General features: G+C 40.2%; 1 protein-coding gene across 2 annotated transcripts; it reads right to left on the reverse strand.

Annotated features, from left to right (window-relative positions):
* Positions 1-4,209: 4,209 nt before the first annotated feature.
* Positions 4,210-16,073, reverse strand: st8sia5 (ST8 alpha-N-acetyl-neuraminide alpha-2,8-sialyltransferase 5). 2 transcript variants are annotated; one of them, XM_070850686.1, is made up of 9 exons: positions 15,735-16,073; positions 11,209-11,316; positions 10,796-10,891; positions 7,952-8,044; positions 6,899-6,985; positions 6,124-6,268; positions 5,859-5,971; positions 4,806-4,898; positions 4,210-4,699 (listed from the first exon to the last, which is right to left on the reverse strand). In XM_070850686.1, exons 1-9 carry the CDS (start codon positions 15,878-15,880, stop codon positions 4,237-4,239), a joined length of 1,344 nt encoding a protein of 447 aa, XP_070706787.1. In that variant the 5' UTR covers positions 15,881-16,073; the 3' UTR covers positions 4,210-4,236. The 2 variants fall into 2 exon arrangements, with proteins under 2 accessions (XP_070706787.1, XP_070706788.1); XM_070850687.1 differs by lacking the exon at positions 10,796-10,891.
* Between the last annotated feature and the right edge of the window lie 156 nt (positions 16,074-16,229).

A 16,229-nucleotide genomic window follows, 5' to 3' on the forward strand; every position in this document is an offset into this window, starting at 1 on the left:
GTAAGACAATTCATTTGACCCTTGGCTGCAGGGAGGTTCTGGGATTGTGGGGTTCGGAGCAGCCTGAGCTACAGGTATACGGAGTCAGGACACGCAGAGGGAGCGATGGCTGCCCGGACTGTCCTACCTGGGCAATATATGACCATAAAACCAACACAAACCACTCATGAAAAATTACCTCAGCCATCACGTGACCCACGGGAGAAAGCCCTGTGAAAAAGGAGCCTTGCACAGAGAACTTATCCTCTCTGCCACGGCATTCTCCATTATTCATGGTGTCAGGATCGCTTTACGGGCCGGGGGCGTCTCGCTTTTACCTGCAGTCACACGCACACAGACAGATAGACACAGACACAGACACACATAAACACACACACAAACTCTCCCTTACAACTCCTCCTCTTTGTTAATTCTGATATAACAAAGTAAATAGTAGTAAATGTGTATGAATGACATTCAGAGGTACTGAGGGAACAATTCTTAAGATTTATCACGGATGAGTAAATATCTATGCAGCAATGATTTCTTTCTTTCATGGCTGCCTTCAGCCAACTTCAGTGTCCCCTTATATGCATAAGTCCAACATTTTGGAAAACATGCTTATTTGCTTTCTTATACTTACACTATAATACGTATGTACCCTAAATATAAGCAGGTGGTTAGCTTAGCTTGGGAACAGAGCGATAGGCGCCTTCAACAACTTATTTAAAAGGGTTAACGAAAGTGCAGTTTTGTCTGTATTTGAATTAAATTGCATTCCATAAACATAAGCTTTTACGTTAATATTTTGTCCCCCAAAATATTATTTAACCAGATTTACTGTGACAAAGTTAACCTAAAATAAAATTGCTTAAAAATGCTCATTGAAATAAGCAATCATAGGAATCACAACTTTCAATTCTTGAACCTTTCTTTTGTAATGTAGATTTCCAAGACAATTGCAATATTAGTCAAGGTGTCCATTTAAAAATATACAAGACTATTTACCCAGCACAGTTTTACAGTTTTTTTTTTTACTATTTCCAAATGTATATCAGCATTAAAAAGTAAGAATGACAACAGAACCATTTTGGTATGACTTCTGTCTTTAGAACGATGGTTTATATAATAGCACTCCTCTATGTAAATTTTTCTGGCATGCTGGTGTACACATCTGCACCTGACTATGAGCCAAATCATCCCATTAGCCTTATTGCTGCCACCTGACACCTGATAACGTAGGCATGAAGGGCAGAGTTTGGTCATATTGATCTTTCAACATCAGATTACTTAACCCACAGATGACAGCAGAGAGTCAAATCTCATTTGACCCAGTGCACTGCACAATCATTCCCCCAACATTAAAGACTAAATTCGACAGTACTCCAAACTAATAACTTTTAGAATATTCATGGATTAACATTTTATAATGGGATCAGATGCTATAAATAGACTTCATTAATTATTTGTTTTCTGATTTGTTGTGCCTGTTTTGATCCTGTCTTAATGTCCTACAGTCCACCAAACTACCCGTTTGTTTCTTACATTTTCTCTTGTATAAAGATAAACTGCAGGTAAATAACGTCATGAGAGTAAAACATTATCATAACTTGCCTGTATCCATCACTGTTAGCTAACTGTTTCAGTGCTTATCCATCACTGTTAGCTAACTTTTTAATCAATTTCTTTCTATTACTTTGAGCTAATGGTTTCAGCTGTTAATCAATTACTGTTAACTATTTCAACCGTTTAGCCATTACTGCCATAATTGTTTCCACTTCTCTTTTGGCTTGCTACCTAATTTTAATGTACTTTTTATTCTTCTACTTTTATCAACACCTTGTGTTCAGCTATTTCATTCAAAATGTGGATACTTCAGATTTTTTTAAATCCCTCGAGCTATTCCACAATCTGTCAGCATGTCCCAAGTACAACAGTATGCCCCTGGGGTATGAGAGCGCCTGATTTGGAAACTGTCTTTAATTAGTCTAAAACCTGTCCTAAACCTTAAGTCAGCTGCCATCATTGCTTCACTGAAGTTAATTCCTAACTGGATTCATTTGCCTTTTTTGTACTGGGTGTCAGAAGAATTTGAGGACCTCAACAGTTACAGCACAGCTTGGATATGATCTGCCACCTTCGCTGCCATCCTTGGCTGAGTCAGTTAGTGAGAGGACACCGACACCAGCTGCTGCTTAATAATGGAGGTGTTGACAGTAGCTTTGCTTAACAAGCTAATTGGAGCAGACAAACCACAGATTAACTGGTCTGAAATGAGACAGTTCAATTGGCATCTTGTGCTCTCTGTGGCCCTCAGAAAGCACAGCATGTGGTGATCAGCCCACAACCAGGCACTAAACTTAGATAGTGCGGTGTGCTCCTATGCTATCGCCAATCACTCTAACGGCCCGTAATAATTATCAATCCATAAACATACAAGTGAGAAAATCCAAACAAGTTTATTTACAAACACAATACCAGTATAAAGAATGATCTAGAGTCAGTTAAGAAGCACTGTGTTATATAATACCTCCATTCAGTACACAGACCAGTTCTTTTCCCTTTCCATTCTTGATTCAGTTGTGTATGTACAATAATTTAGTGGTTAATCCAAACATTTTTGGTGTTCATATTTGCTAAACTCATATCTCTTGTGCATAAACACACAAAGAGTCTAAATAGATGATGAAAGAAACAGCATGTTAAATCTCATTAGCATTGATATCCTTCAAATACAAATTAAATAATGTGTACAGCAGAGCGTGAACAGAGTAGTGACAAAATATTCATTTACAGTATCTTAAAACCTTTTTCAGTGTACAACGAAATGAACAGTAATAATCCGCACAGTTTTCCAGTGCTTAAATGCAAACTGGATGTTCACAGCTCAAAGGGGGAAGGTGAATGAATACAGTAGTAATAAAAGTGTCGCAGCACTTCACAAAAGGGCGGCAACCATCTTCATTCTTGCATCTGTAATCAATGAGAACTGCATCCACTATAATACAACTCACTTCAACGAATCCATTCAGCTTTCTGTGATAAGATTTGTGTATATATCACCAAAAAGGACTGTGAACTTCAGTAGAGGCTTAAGTGTAAACATATTTCAAGTGATCATTGAAGCAGGCACACATAAAGCCAAGTATAGAGTAAAGTCATGCAGAGCGTTACATGATTATGAATGGAGTTTACAGGGAGATAGACTTTGCTAATTCCAATAGAATATAAGCTGAGAACTGCACATGAATTTCTGGACCTTAGGGAGTCTTAAATGTTCTTTGATTCAAGCAACAAACTAAGATTTAATTTGATGTTAAAGTATTTGTAGATAAGCAAAACACATGGGTGCATTGCATATCATATAGGAGGGTTTGATATCTGATAAGGCAGCATGGCTTAAGACATGAATGAGAGCGAGACGCTAGCTTGCTCAACAGCGTTATGTTGTTTTACAAATTGGATGGCCTTGAAAGTCAATGTTTTGCTGAGGTGGTGTCATTGCAAAATATTCATCTGGCTTTCATCTAAAACCTCCTCTTCTCACCTCTTCTCACACACCCTTCACCAGAAATATCAGAGGAAATTTTCAAATGGGATGAGGTAGGCCACTGAAAACAGGCCATCTCAATAGTGTTTTAAAATATTCACCCAGTGAATCTGGAGAATAGGAAATAGATTACAAAAGTAGACAACTGGATGTTACAATTTTTGTATTACTCTTTTTTGTGTACTAGCTTAATATCAAGGTTCAGGTTTTGTTCTACACAAACATTAAAAGCTGCCACGCTCACAGAGTGTCAGAGATAAAGAGAGAAGAGAGGGGGAATGAGGGGGCACAAAGACACCCACTGCAGCCCATTTCAGAGAAAATATCTGTGCAACGCTGAGTAGAAAACAACACCTCTGTACAGCAGAGCCACTGGAAAACTTCACAGAAACAACATCACTATGAAGACCACTTTTCACATTAAAAACAAGCGTCCTACGGTTAGACAGTCAGTGATAACCATAGTGATTTGATCGGCTAAATAAACAACTCATAAAGGTACACAAGTATATTGGCAATTAAAGCAAGCATCCTTCAGCGTATTGTTGAATTAGTGAAAGCAAAGAATTGGCCAACTCCTACTTTAAATAGGAAATAGTGAACTGTCTGTTTGACTGAAATAAAACAAAACAGGTAAACCTGATTTGAAATAAACAAATTAAAAGCTAAAATGTCGATCTTCCACATTAAAGCATAAGAGTGACAGATCACGTGCACTGCCCTGTGTGTACGTTGATGATCCCACGAGTATGCATGTGAATGAAGTTGAAAATTTCATAGGGCATCGCATGGAAGCCTGGCCGTGGCTTGACGTTGTCGTAGTAGTGGTGAGTAATGAAGATGCCGGAGGGGTTCATGGGAAACGCCCAGAAGCCATAGAGGTGGACCTCCTCGCACATCTCCATGGCGGCAGTCACGAGCATCAGGCCGCTGCTGAGACGTTTGGCCCGAACGCCCTGCACCGCCCAGAAACGCTGCACGTTGAGGAGGTACTGCGGGTGGAAGAAGAACACGCCTCTCTGGGAGTCGAAGTCATCCAGCATGTACTTGACTCTGAATGATACATCGGTGTTGCGGGTGTTGTAAAAGGCAGGAAGCACCACTGAGGAGTTCTCGTAATTCTGGAGGACTTCATAAAATGGTCGCCGCCATTTCTCCAGCTTCTGAAACCTGCAGAGGAAGTGAAACATGAGATGACAAAAGCTCTCTAGACAGAGACAGAGAGAGATGCGGAGAGATAGAGAAGATTTCCCACTCAGACCCATATTTACAGTACCTCTCAGTAATAATACTTGGATTTATTGTCACTAGATCTGTTTTAGTGCCAACATCAGCTGTGTACTTCTCATTAATGGGTGGGATGTTGCACCTGCAAAAAAGAAAATATATCCACTGATAAAGGAGTTTGAATGCATTTGATTGGACTTGACACATGTCAAACTAGGCATGCTGCTGAGACATAATGCAGAACTGCACAATCAATTGTATGATAGTTGTGATCTGGAGTTGAGCTTCTACAATAAATCAAACTTGACCTTCCAATAATAGCTTAGCAACCTTAAAACGGTGCGGCAGGCCTGTCAAGCTTTGGATTTCTCCACTTGTTGAAGCAATGTTAATGGGCTGTAGAGTTTGGAGGGCGGTGTCTCATTTAGCTTTTCAAAAACCAAAAATACAAGAGCTGAAGTTTAAGGAATTGAACAAACAGTGAGTTTTTTTGTCTGCTCTAACATAAGCTGCAGATGTTCGCTAACAAGTTCACCTAAGCCAGTGTTACTTCCAAGGCCAAGGGGCCTCATAACTCATTATTTTGTGGAGTTACAGATTACATTAAGAAAAAGAAAAATTCAGGACAGCACATGAAGTATTTCCCTGCTGTCTACGAGTTGGTCCTGAATGCTACGAAATCAGAGTATAGGGTATCGGTAGCAGCTCTGTTGCGCTCTATTGGATTTAGGGAAGTTTACAGTCCAAGCCAAACTCATTATTCAAGATAGTGTTACTGTCACCAAACACACAACTTTGTCCTCGTTCTAAAAGCCTTTTCTGCTTTAACATTAAATGTGATACAAACTGTTTGAAGATGAGATAAGATTTACGAGAAAGTAAGAGTTTCAAGGGGTTGATGGGTATCATTGTAAACTGCATATTCACTGTGTGAGAACAGAAAGCTTGACAGGCTTATAATAACAGTAAATATGGGCTATGGACATAATTCCCGTACAATCAGTACAATCAGAATCTTACCAGTGAGCCAAATGAATTGTAATTATCATTGTGCAGCCCTCACACAACAAACACTGAAGGTAAAGGGTCATATCCTGTATACCTAAATACAAAATCTGCTGAGTCAATTTCCTTTCCACATTTGCTGTTCTTGATGATGCCACCATTTCCAATAACAGCACATTTCTTGTACTGTGATTTGGAATACGGCATATCCTGGATGAAACAGACAGATTTTGTTAAATTCAGACAGACAGACAGACAGTACTGAGGGGTCTTGAAATCAAATAGGTCTTATCATGAGGTTAAGAGACCAATACTGAGGAACACACATGTAGCAAAGAAAAAAAAACAGGTGATGAACTCACGTCTGGAAACATTTTGAAGACCTCAGAGGTGATGGGAAGGATACCACTGGTGTCCACCTCGTACCTCAGCTTGGTTCCTGCAGGAGTGTTCCTCTTGGTGGTGAACAGAAAGGAAGGAGCATTACAGCAGCGAGATAGAGACATCCTTTAGGAGGACACCAAGGAAAGGATGGAGTTAGTCTATTTGTAAAAGACATCATGCCAGCATCAAGAGCAAACCTAGCCTAACCATTGTGCTGTGGGGACATTGGCTTTCCCTGCTCATTGTTTGGGCTCCACCTCACCCCACTTCTGTATGTCTAAAGATAATAACTGCAAAATCAACCTTTTTTATTTTTGCTGTAAATGTTTATTTCTCTTTTCTTCTGATTTTATTAAAACCAAGTATGTTATGTAGATTAATGGTGATCCTGCCTTTCCTACAAACTGGGATTTCATGTCTTAAAAGAGATTTTGAAAAATGCTGAAATAACCATAAATCATTGTTATTAGAACAAGCAAATAATTTATTGTATGTTCAATATGCTATAAGACTATCAATGAACAAATATAGATTCCAAATGTTTGCCAACAGTTAATTAACAGACAAAGCAATGCACCCTACTTAGTCACATTACTTTTTGGTTTGGGGTCCATTAGAATCCCTATTTGACTTCTTATGAACAAAGCATGATAAAACTGACCACAGATGGAATATATGAAAATCCACTATACTTAACTAGATATTTAGCACATTTCTAGGACATTTCTTCTGCTTAGACTAAGTAATGCTTACTTAAAATTGCTGGTCTCCTCCTTGTTCTGCTCCCATCTACACACCTGCAGGTTTCGCCATCTCTCAAACAGCTCTGAGGTTTTCACCCTGGCAGACAGGCAGAGAGACTTGTGGAATAAGGAAGGATACCCATGGCCATGTTTTTTCTGATTGACCATGTTTCTGCAAGGGTAGTAAATTGAAGAAACACCGTAAACACAACTCAAAAAGACAAGGGGGTAGAAATTTGCAGTAATTACTCTGTGACGGCTCTACCGACGCCTCTGGATCTATAGACTCGTTAATACTAACACAGTGGCTTCATCAGGCATGTCTGTGAATAGCTGTCCTTGAACTGACATTTCCTTTACAATCATTGGGAGCTGTGATTTTCCTCTGTGAGGCAGAATGGCACAATTATTCTGACAGAGTGACAGCAGCTGTTCTCTGCCTCAACCAGAGTGGCTCATGGCCCTTCATCAAACTCCAAGAACACATTTAACATTAAAGTCTGCCTGCCTGAGGGACACGCACTAAAGGTCACTGGACAATGTTCACATTCATACAAGAGAAAATATGCTGCTCAAATTGGCCATTAGCACAACTGGTCCATTGAGGAATGTCTTATGTGAAAACATGTAATTTATAGTATGCTATAATTAAACTATTGATAAAAGATGAGAGTAACAACTTCACAGCATTGTTGTTAAAATGGATGTCATGTGGCAAGATTAAGATGTTTTTTGCAGATGTGCAGTGGGCAACTAGCTGTTTGAATAGCTGCAGTTTAAAAAGATATAAAATAATGCAAACTGCCTTTCCTCTAGCGCCACCATGACTTCGACATTTGTGGTTTTGAGTTGTGTCAGCAAAGGGACAGTATGTATTTATCTCCTCAAAACTGAAGGATATATGCTCCATTTGGGAATTTAAGTATATTCATACATCTTAATCCAGGTGGTCAATTTTCTCTCCACCTACCTTACATACGCTTAAGGATCACCTGAGGGAAAAAAGATGTTATTCTCAAGGTTGTCCATGGCATGTGTTGGCTACATCATAATGAACACTCACATTGTCAGGACTTTGACGTCCATAATCTCCTGTCTGAGCTCCCTACATGCAGTGGAGTTGTATTCAAAGGAGCCATCATAGTTTTCCAGATACCTGGAGGGATAAGCACAGTCATCCTCTGCCTAAACCTCTCCACACACAAGAAAATCAACAGAATTAACAATAAACTGGAAATAAAATGCAATGTATACAACAGTGTGTAAAGGAAAATATCTTATAGTTACTACAAAATGTCTGACAGGTCAAAATGTCTGACTATGAAATACTAGAATATCAGTATAGCATTGTGGGATGACAAATGACAGAAGTGATGATTTTAGGCGTCACAAACAGGATAGTAACATACTGTTTACTGGACACTTGCACCAGATTCTATTACATCTTAGTCTAAACCAATGTGATACACTATCTGAAAATAACACTTCACATATTTTTGCTTACTTAACTGGTTATGACAAGGACTCGCATGGTTTAACACTACTATTATTTGGTTGAAATGTATACATATATATATATATATATATATATATATATATATACACACACAATGTTTATTAATTTAGAAAAGAAACAGAAAACAGTTGGAAAGGGAAAGGGGGTTCCAGTGCATAGCTTGTTCTAATGGTGGACTGGCTATAGCAGTGTAGCGTCTGGTATATATATATGAGTATGAGAGTGCCAGTGCTTTTGTGTGAGGAAGTACAATATATTTATACATTTATATAATTAACTGCATAACAGTGGTACTGTATGTCAGTTGTGGTGGCTGATTTCTTGATATTTTGATCAATTGTGTGCATAAACAACACAGATGTTCATGCAACCAGGTAATCATAACATGGAGGCAATAATACTTTTGAAATTTAATTAACTAGAGCTAAAGAATCGGAGGAATTTAATTTACACATATATTGTATAACAATTTGTACATTGAAATGGCAAGATTAACCAAAAGCACACAAAAATAATGTCTTCAGTATGGCGGTGTGACTGTTTTTGGTGGGTTTGACAAAATGGTTCATACATGTTGTGAAATTCTTATCAAGGTGTCAATAAGTTGCCATTTATCTGTGCACTGATGCCTCATTTCTTGCCACTCAATGTTGTATTTGCATGCAATCAGCTACAGTCTGGATAAAATGTGTGTGGGTGGTTATGATGGCGGTTTCTGTGTTTACAAGGTATAAGGTGCAATGATCGTGCACTTTTCTGAAACATTAGAACAGATGGTCATTATTGTGAACTGTAAGTTACTTGGGTTGCTGGTGGAGTGGTTCAGTTTGATCATCAGGTTAGATATTTGAGGTGAAATTTGGACTTGCTTTCTGCCTTTCTGTATGTTAAAGCAGGACTATATAAGTTTTCAAAGACAGAAATAATACATTCTTTCTCTTACAAATAAAAAGTTGAATTCATAAGCAATAAAATACACCCTCTCCAATTATTTGTTTTTCAACTTACATGCAACTACATCATTGTTTGGATATGCTGTTTTTCTTTGCTACACAGGCATGAGGCAATAAACAGGCACTAACATATAAGAAATGCACGTTGAGTTTTCACAACAGCCAAATGACTTTGTCAAGTAGTCTCACCCTCAGAGGATTTCTCTCTTTAGCTCTGATCAATAATTTTCCTTTTAGGTTTGGGCAGAGGGCCATGGAACTGACAGTCATCTCTCTCTGGCTACATATAAATACATGTGTTTTATATAAATAAAGATATTGAATCTTACAGCAAATTCCATTTCTCTATTTACCTTTTATTAAAATCAGCAATATCTACAGCAGTCATAGTTTTGAGGGAAGGGGAATTAATGCCAAAACGGCAGCAATTGCAATATGTTTTTAATAGAATGAATGTTGTTTTGTGTCACAACAGATAGGATGCAGTGTGGTGTTTTGAAAGATGGATAATATTGCAACATATTACCTGTGACTGTGAAGGTATATGAGGTGAGTTAAAAAGATAATAGGCTAATGGCAGTAAAAGAACACAACGAGCAATACAATGGGGGGATGCATTAAAAGGAACAAGATGCTGGGATGAAATTGTACAAATAAGGAACAATGAAACTGGTTGTCTACATCCACTTGATGATGCAGTGTATTTCTGAACTTTTACAAGGAGCATCTGTTTTCTATAATATATTTGACCCGTTGAATAGGGATATTCATGCTGGTTTTAGCTAAGATGATGAAACCTTTGCAAGTGTTCTCTGTTCAGTTCTAAAAGCAAGACAGTAAAATTCACTTGATGAGATGAATTTCATCTTGAATGGCATCATAGGTTAAGTGTGCAATGCTGGTTCAAAACCAATCCAGCATTTTACCACAAATACTGACATCTACCGTTCAGTGCAATGAGGATTTGGAGCTTTGGGGAAAAAAATCTGGCATGTTCCTGTCTTACTGTAACAAGGTAAAGTAAAGTGGAAAAGGGGATAAATCCAGGTCGCAGAGAGAGACAATGCAGATGTGAGAAGGGGAGATAGGGGGAGCAGAGAGAAGTGTCCACACTATGTACATGGCATACACACAGAGCTGTGCAGAACACATGAGACACAGGTTGAGGAGGACAAGGCATTTGGAAATGGGTGCTGGATGGGACACAGAGGCACGAGGAGAAGCCAGTACATCAACAGGAGACCGTGGTTCTACCAGCTTCTGAAGTGGGGATGGGGTTTGGGGATCAGGGGTCGAGGTGAACAGGATCATGCAAGAGCAAATCTGAAGTGCAACCACCACTGAAAAATATGAGTTTATACCTTTCAAACTAATGAAAAAGAAAGAGGCATTCTTGGGTTTCTGTGAAAATACTTAAAGTGCCTTCAAACTGGCCTACCTTTGAGGGCGGTTTTTTTTCTTCTTAATATCGGCTAGGCAGGGTGTGACTATTACGGAGATCTGTGAATCTGGCTGAAAATTCTGACGGAAACATCTGTCAACATGCAGACAGGTTAAGTTAGAGTTAAATGTATAATGTGGTCCTGTGACATCAGCACCCCTGCTAACTTCCTAAATCTGCAGATTTCAAAACAAGTAGAGAAAAAAAGAATGAATGTGCTGCAGCTTGTGTTCTTTCTGTAGCATCTGAGGAGACTGGTGGTGTATCAGCGGCCCAGTCCACGCATGCATGGCTGGGTCGTCACTATGATGGATTTGAAACTTATGTTGTCTTTCACTCTATCTCTCTCTCTCTCACACACACTCCCTTTTCTCAGAGGTGTTGTGTAGTCAGTCACGCTGGAAAGGTACCTTTTCCTTCCATTTCTGGCAGGCTTCAGAGATCCATCATCCGAGAAATTAACAGGACCGGTCCAATTTCCTGTCTCGTCCCCTTTGAGTCGGCTAAACTGTTGCGCACTAGTAAGAAAATGAGTCAGTTTATTTGGGATTTATTGTCCTTATTGTGCAAATGTCAAACACATACAACCAAGCCCATGTGTTCACTCACAAAATTCAAATTTGCACATTCCCGCACACATACACATATACACATTAAGGTGGACCAGCTTTTTGGCTCAAGAAAAACAGTCAAAGTATGACACCAAACATGGTTAGAATGAATTTTCGGTTAATGACATCATGGTTTGAATGGTTAATTTATGCTCTTGCTGGGCTGTTGCCACTATCCTGAGTGTGATTCAAACATTCACACTCTACAGTATTGACTTGCAAGAGTGTTAGACTTGTAGTTCGATATATTAAAGTCACAGTGATTTAAAGGAGGAACAATAGTTGTTGCCAATGTTGCTGCGAATGTCAATGTGCTTCTGAGGAAGAGATGCCAACAGATTTGCAAAGTACAGATAGAGTAAAATAGCAGATTTAGACCATGTTTTCAGCCAGATATTGCTATTAAAAGGGAGATTTCGCATAAAAATGAGTTTACTAGTCATGTTTAGTACTCTTCACAGTTTCTCTGTGGCTCTGGAGGAGCATTGTCCAGCCTGTGAAAATAACTCCTACTGATTTGGACTTGAAGACTACAAGTGTGTTACAGGAACTTGTTTGTGTCCAATGAAAAGCTATATGCTATTGGCTTATCAGAAATGTAGTATCCAGTGTTTTTGAAGCCTGGCCCATACTAGAGATTAAAAGTCAGGATGTCTTGGCCTCTGATGCCTCTCATTACAACCATCTAAGTCAATTTATCAGAGGAGGCCATTTGGTGCAGGTGATTCAGAGGCCCTCACATCACGAGGATGTTGTGCATTCTGAGTAAATCAACTAATATTAGAGAGATGAGAGGCATAAGTATGTTCAGAGCCTGTTTGCAGTAACTTACAAAGAGTCCTTTAGAAAGACTTTAGTCTCCTCAGAGAACTCGCACAATATCAAGGCCTCATACATATTTTATTGTGGATCAAAGGATAAGTCTGGTGATCTACATTATTATTATTATTCCATCAAATATAACATAAAATAACATAAAATCTGCTCAATATATCAAAGGGTAGGAGTTGTTGCATCTTCTTCAGCAAATAGATTATTCATATTCCTTAACTCCAAATACCACTGGGTGCACAACTTCTCCCATTACAGACTGATTATTATGCAAGTGTTCATGTGTGACTCATTTCTGTGAGTGCTATGTGGGTGTTGTGCTAAATTCAGCAGAGAAACTGAACCCAAAGAGCCTTTCTGGGTGCATTATGTGATTGAGCATTCATCATCAGGGACGGCTGTCAATACTGATCTGCAGGCACATTTGGCTTCTCCAAGTGCTACTTGAACATCTCAATAACACTCTGCAACCGGCTGCAGAACAGAACACAGTAAAATCAGCGGCATGTTTGTGCCTCGGTTTAAGATGCGTGCCTAAACGCGGACAGGAAAGCTAATCAAACCAGCATAATTTAGTTACGTCTAACATTATTTTGATCATCACCAAAACACTACAGCCACTGATTTCCATATCAAATACTGTGGGCTGATCAATCTCTCATAGAGCTCATACAATACAGATATTTGTCAGTACTGCAGCTACCAAAAAAACCACTAACCAATCTCACGGGACTGCTTCTGGCTCACAGATCAATCCGATGTTTTCAATACAATAAACCCATTTATCTCCATTGACTCAATTATGAGCACAAGTCAGACAGTTATCTAAGCATTAGATCAGACAAACGGCGAGCACAAAGTTGCTCTGCAGCACTAATGTGCTCTGATTCAGCCTTTGAGCATTGTTAATTGGACTTGGAAGCAGGAAGGACTTATTTTATTGGATTATGTGACTTTGGTTTTCAGTGTAGGCCAGGCACTCTGACTCAGACGTCCATTTAGTAATGTCCAGGGGTATTTCCTGTAATAACTCAGCGCTCCTTAAGATGGGTAGGTACAAAACAGGCCATATCAAAACAGGAAATGTAACACTGTTATTTATGAAAACATATGTGATCTCCTCTTGAGTTCTTTATTGTTTCCTCTCTGCATTTGCTTTTAACAGGGAATCAATACTGCAAATGGTGCTGTGACAGCCTGAATACACAATGCATCCAGAAGGGCTCGTGTGCACAGAAGAAAGGCTAAAATGAAAGCCAGCAATTTGATAATAGAATAATCGTTTATGTCATTTATTAAGCAAGAATGCCAAACATATGCTGGTTGAAGCTACTCAAAGGTGAGAGCTTTCTGCGTTTTATTGTTTTAGCTCGACTTCCTTTTGGTTTTGGACTGTTGGTCCGACAAACTAGCAAAATCAAAGATGTCATCTTTTGGATGGTTACAAACCAACCCACTCCAGTCTGGGGCCTTTGGGGCTATTCTTTCCAGCTGAGAGTATTTTTAGATATCACTCTCCTCAAGTCAAATAGAGTTGAAAGTTAATATGTCTCCCTTTGCAGAAGTGTGTCATTCACTCTGCTCGTATAATAAGCTTTCCTCTTTAATCTGCGCCGCCATTCTACAATCCTACATCCTCTACAACTTCATCATGATGTGAGTGAAGGCAGGCCTGGGAGCGGATTCATGTGACACCATAATGTCACTCCACGATGGCCAGATTTATCGAGCACAACAATGTTCACGACTTAGTTTGACTTTAATGGGCGCCCTCATACATTTAGAAGAAGGGCCCTTTGCCCTTTGGTCACCTGGGATGTGCGAACACACAAAGCGAGTTGATGTAAGACTGATCTAGGCTGTCACCCCCTTACTCCCAACGTAAGCACCCGACTGTCTCCTCTGCTGCTGTTCTAGCCTAGACGCCTCTGGTAATTTGCCGAGGTTGCTATTCTATAATGCCCTGAAACACAAGAGCGCATGAATAACACCCCGCCAGCATGTTCTCATGCTTGGGTGCAGCAGGGGGAAGAGACTGGGTGTGGTTGAACCCATTGGACAACGACTTCTGATTGTTTATGCTTGGAGAGGCATCACAAGATGACGTCTTCTCCCTCTCCTCTCCTCTCTCTGCCTCACACACACACATACACGCACAAATACGCATGCAAGCACAGTCATTTTTCTCACTCTCTCACAGTCTCTCACTCTCGCCGTCTCCTTCCTCTTTCTCCCCCACTTGCACTGAGGTATGTGTGCAGACAGACTGTAGCAAAATGGCTGCCGCTGAGCCCACTGGTTTCTGTTGTGCCGCTTGTTCCCCCTCTTTTCTCTCCTAGGCTGAGCTCTAGGAGTAAAGCAAGGGCACAGGCGAAGAAAGGTGCGTGTGTCGGGTCTGAATTCATGCATCTCTCCACGGAGGCCAGAATGCCATGAATCCACATTGAGTATTGTCAGACCAGCCCAGCAGGGTGGCAGGGGAGGGGTTGGCTGTGGGGAGCTTTCAGATTGCAGCACATATATGTTTGCTTTGAGGTAAACATATATATACTGTCTGTAAAATATCTGGAGGTGGAGGGGGGGGGTAAGGTTTTCAGGTTGTTTCTTTTGTTTGGAGTGAGAATTGGTGTTATTTGTGAGATTCTTTAAACCACCTAAAGATCAAACATCCCGGCTTCTCAGCATCTGCTCGTCTCACACTGGAATTTGTCTCAGAACGTGAAGGAAAGGGGGGCTGCAATTTTCATAAATTGTTCTTTAAATGGGTTTAGATGGGTGCAGGGTTCAACTCAAGGAGCCACATCAGGGAGGTAAGCACTGTTGCAGAGGTGTTACAAAACATGGCTCTGCAGTGGCTGTGTGCACATGATTTATTTAACAGGGACCAGTAAGAAATACACATCATCTTTCTAATGGTGATATCTGTAATCATCATCAGCTCTAATAGCTTGCAGCTGCATTATGATAATCTGATGCCTCTGTAAGATGTAGGCTATGACCAGTCAAGAAGGCTGAAACGGAAAATCAAATCAAAGATCATTGGAAAAAGAAAGGGAAAACATTACCATACACAGCTGGAGCGCAGTGTATGGTATGAATGTGATGCTTCATTTTCAGAAAATATCAAAAAAATAAATCCAGATGGAAACTGTTTCTATGCCACTGGGAAAAAAGATGGATGGTTAATTGCTATTGTTCTTTCCAGCCATTAAAGCTTGTTTTCCCCCCATGCGTAAAGACATGTAGTTTATCCAGACTACTCCCATTTATACTGAACAAAACAACAGTTTTTCATTCAGAATTTAGCCTATTGTTCGCCATTCCGTTTTAATTAATTGGGAGTAAGAAGCCTCGCATAAAACGGCGATCAGGGCATGCTTTGTGAGGCTGAATGTTATCCTTAACAGTGTGTACAACTCTCTCATAAACAGCCAAGGCCTGCGCTCTTACTGCCTAATGTTAAAGACGATTGGACAGAAATAACCGACACTTACCTCTTAATGTAGTTTTTTCCATACAGAATCTGTTGCAATAGTGTGACGAGTCCAAATGCGCAAATGAATATAAAACATAGAGATCTGTTGCCGAGTATATCTTTACCCGACGACGGGTCGGCGTATCCCATTCTTCGGCGCAGCATCCAGGGCTGACGGTGACACCCGGTTAGGTGTCTCTCTCCGCTGCATTCAGGACGAGGAGCGCCGGTGTCTTGGACCCGCTGGACAGGACATTGTCCATCACCTTTCTAGGCTATTTTAGTGCTCCCACACCGCAGCATCACTGGTGCTGGATGATTGGGGTGATAAGCATCGCAATCTGTCTCCAGCTGTGACCTCAACTTCAAACCATCAATGGCCCCGTGCCACAACAATCCCTGTGCCTTTCTATATTTTGCGTGGGTACGAAATTCCTGATCGGCGCCTCTCGCCTCAACGAGGTGCAGTGGCTCGATCGGACGCAAACGATGCAGATTATCCTCAATAACGCGC

This window comes from Pempheris klunzingeri, chromosome 19 (genome assembly GCF_042242105.1).
Source record: "Pempheris klunzingeri isolate RE-2024b chromosome 19, fPemKlu1.hap1, whole genome shotgun sequence".
NCBI lineage: Eukaryota > Metazoa > Chordata > Actinopteri > Acropomatiformes > Pempheridae > Pempheris > Pempheris klunzingeri.

Bases quoted from the DNA above. Each gene is read 5' to 3' on its own strand.
- st8sia5 (XM_070850686.1), bottom strand. From the start codon at position 15,880: ATGCTGCGCCGAAGAATGGGATACGCCGACCCGTCGTCGGGTAAAGAT. The intron at 10,892-11,208 runs GTACCTTTCCAG...GCATGTTGACAG, and splicing joins GCCAGAAATGGAAGGAAAAG to ATGTTTCCGTCAGAATTTTC. The intron at 6,269-6,898 runs GTAAGCATTACT...GTCCTCCTAAAG, and splicing joins GAGGAGACCAGCAATTTTAA to GATGTCTCTATCTCGCTGCT.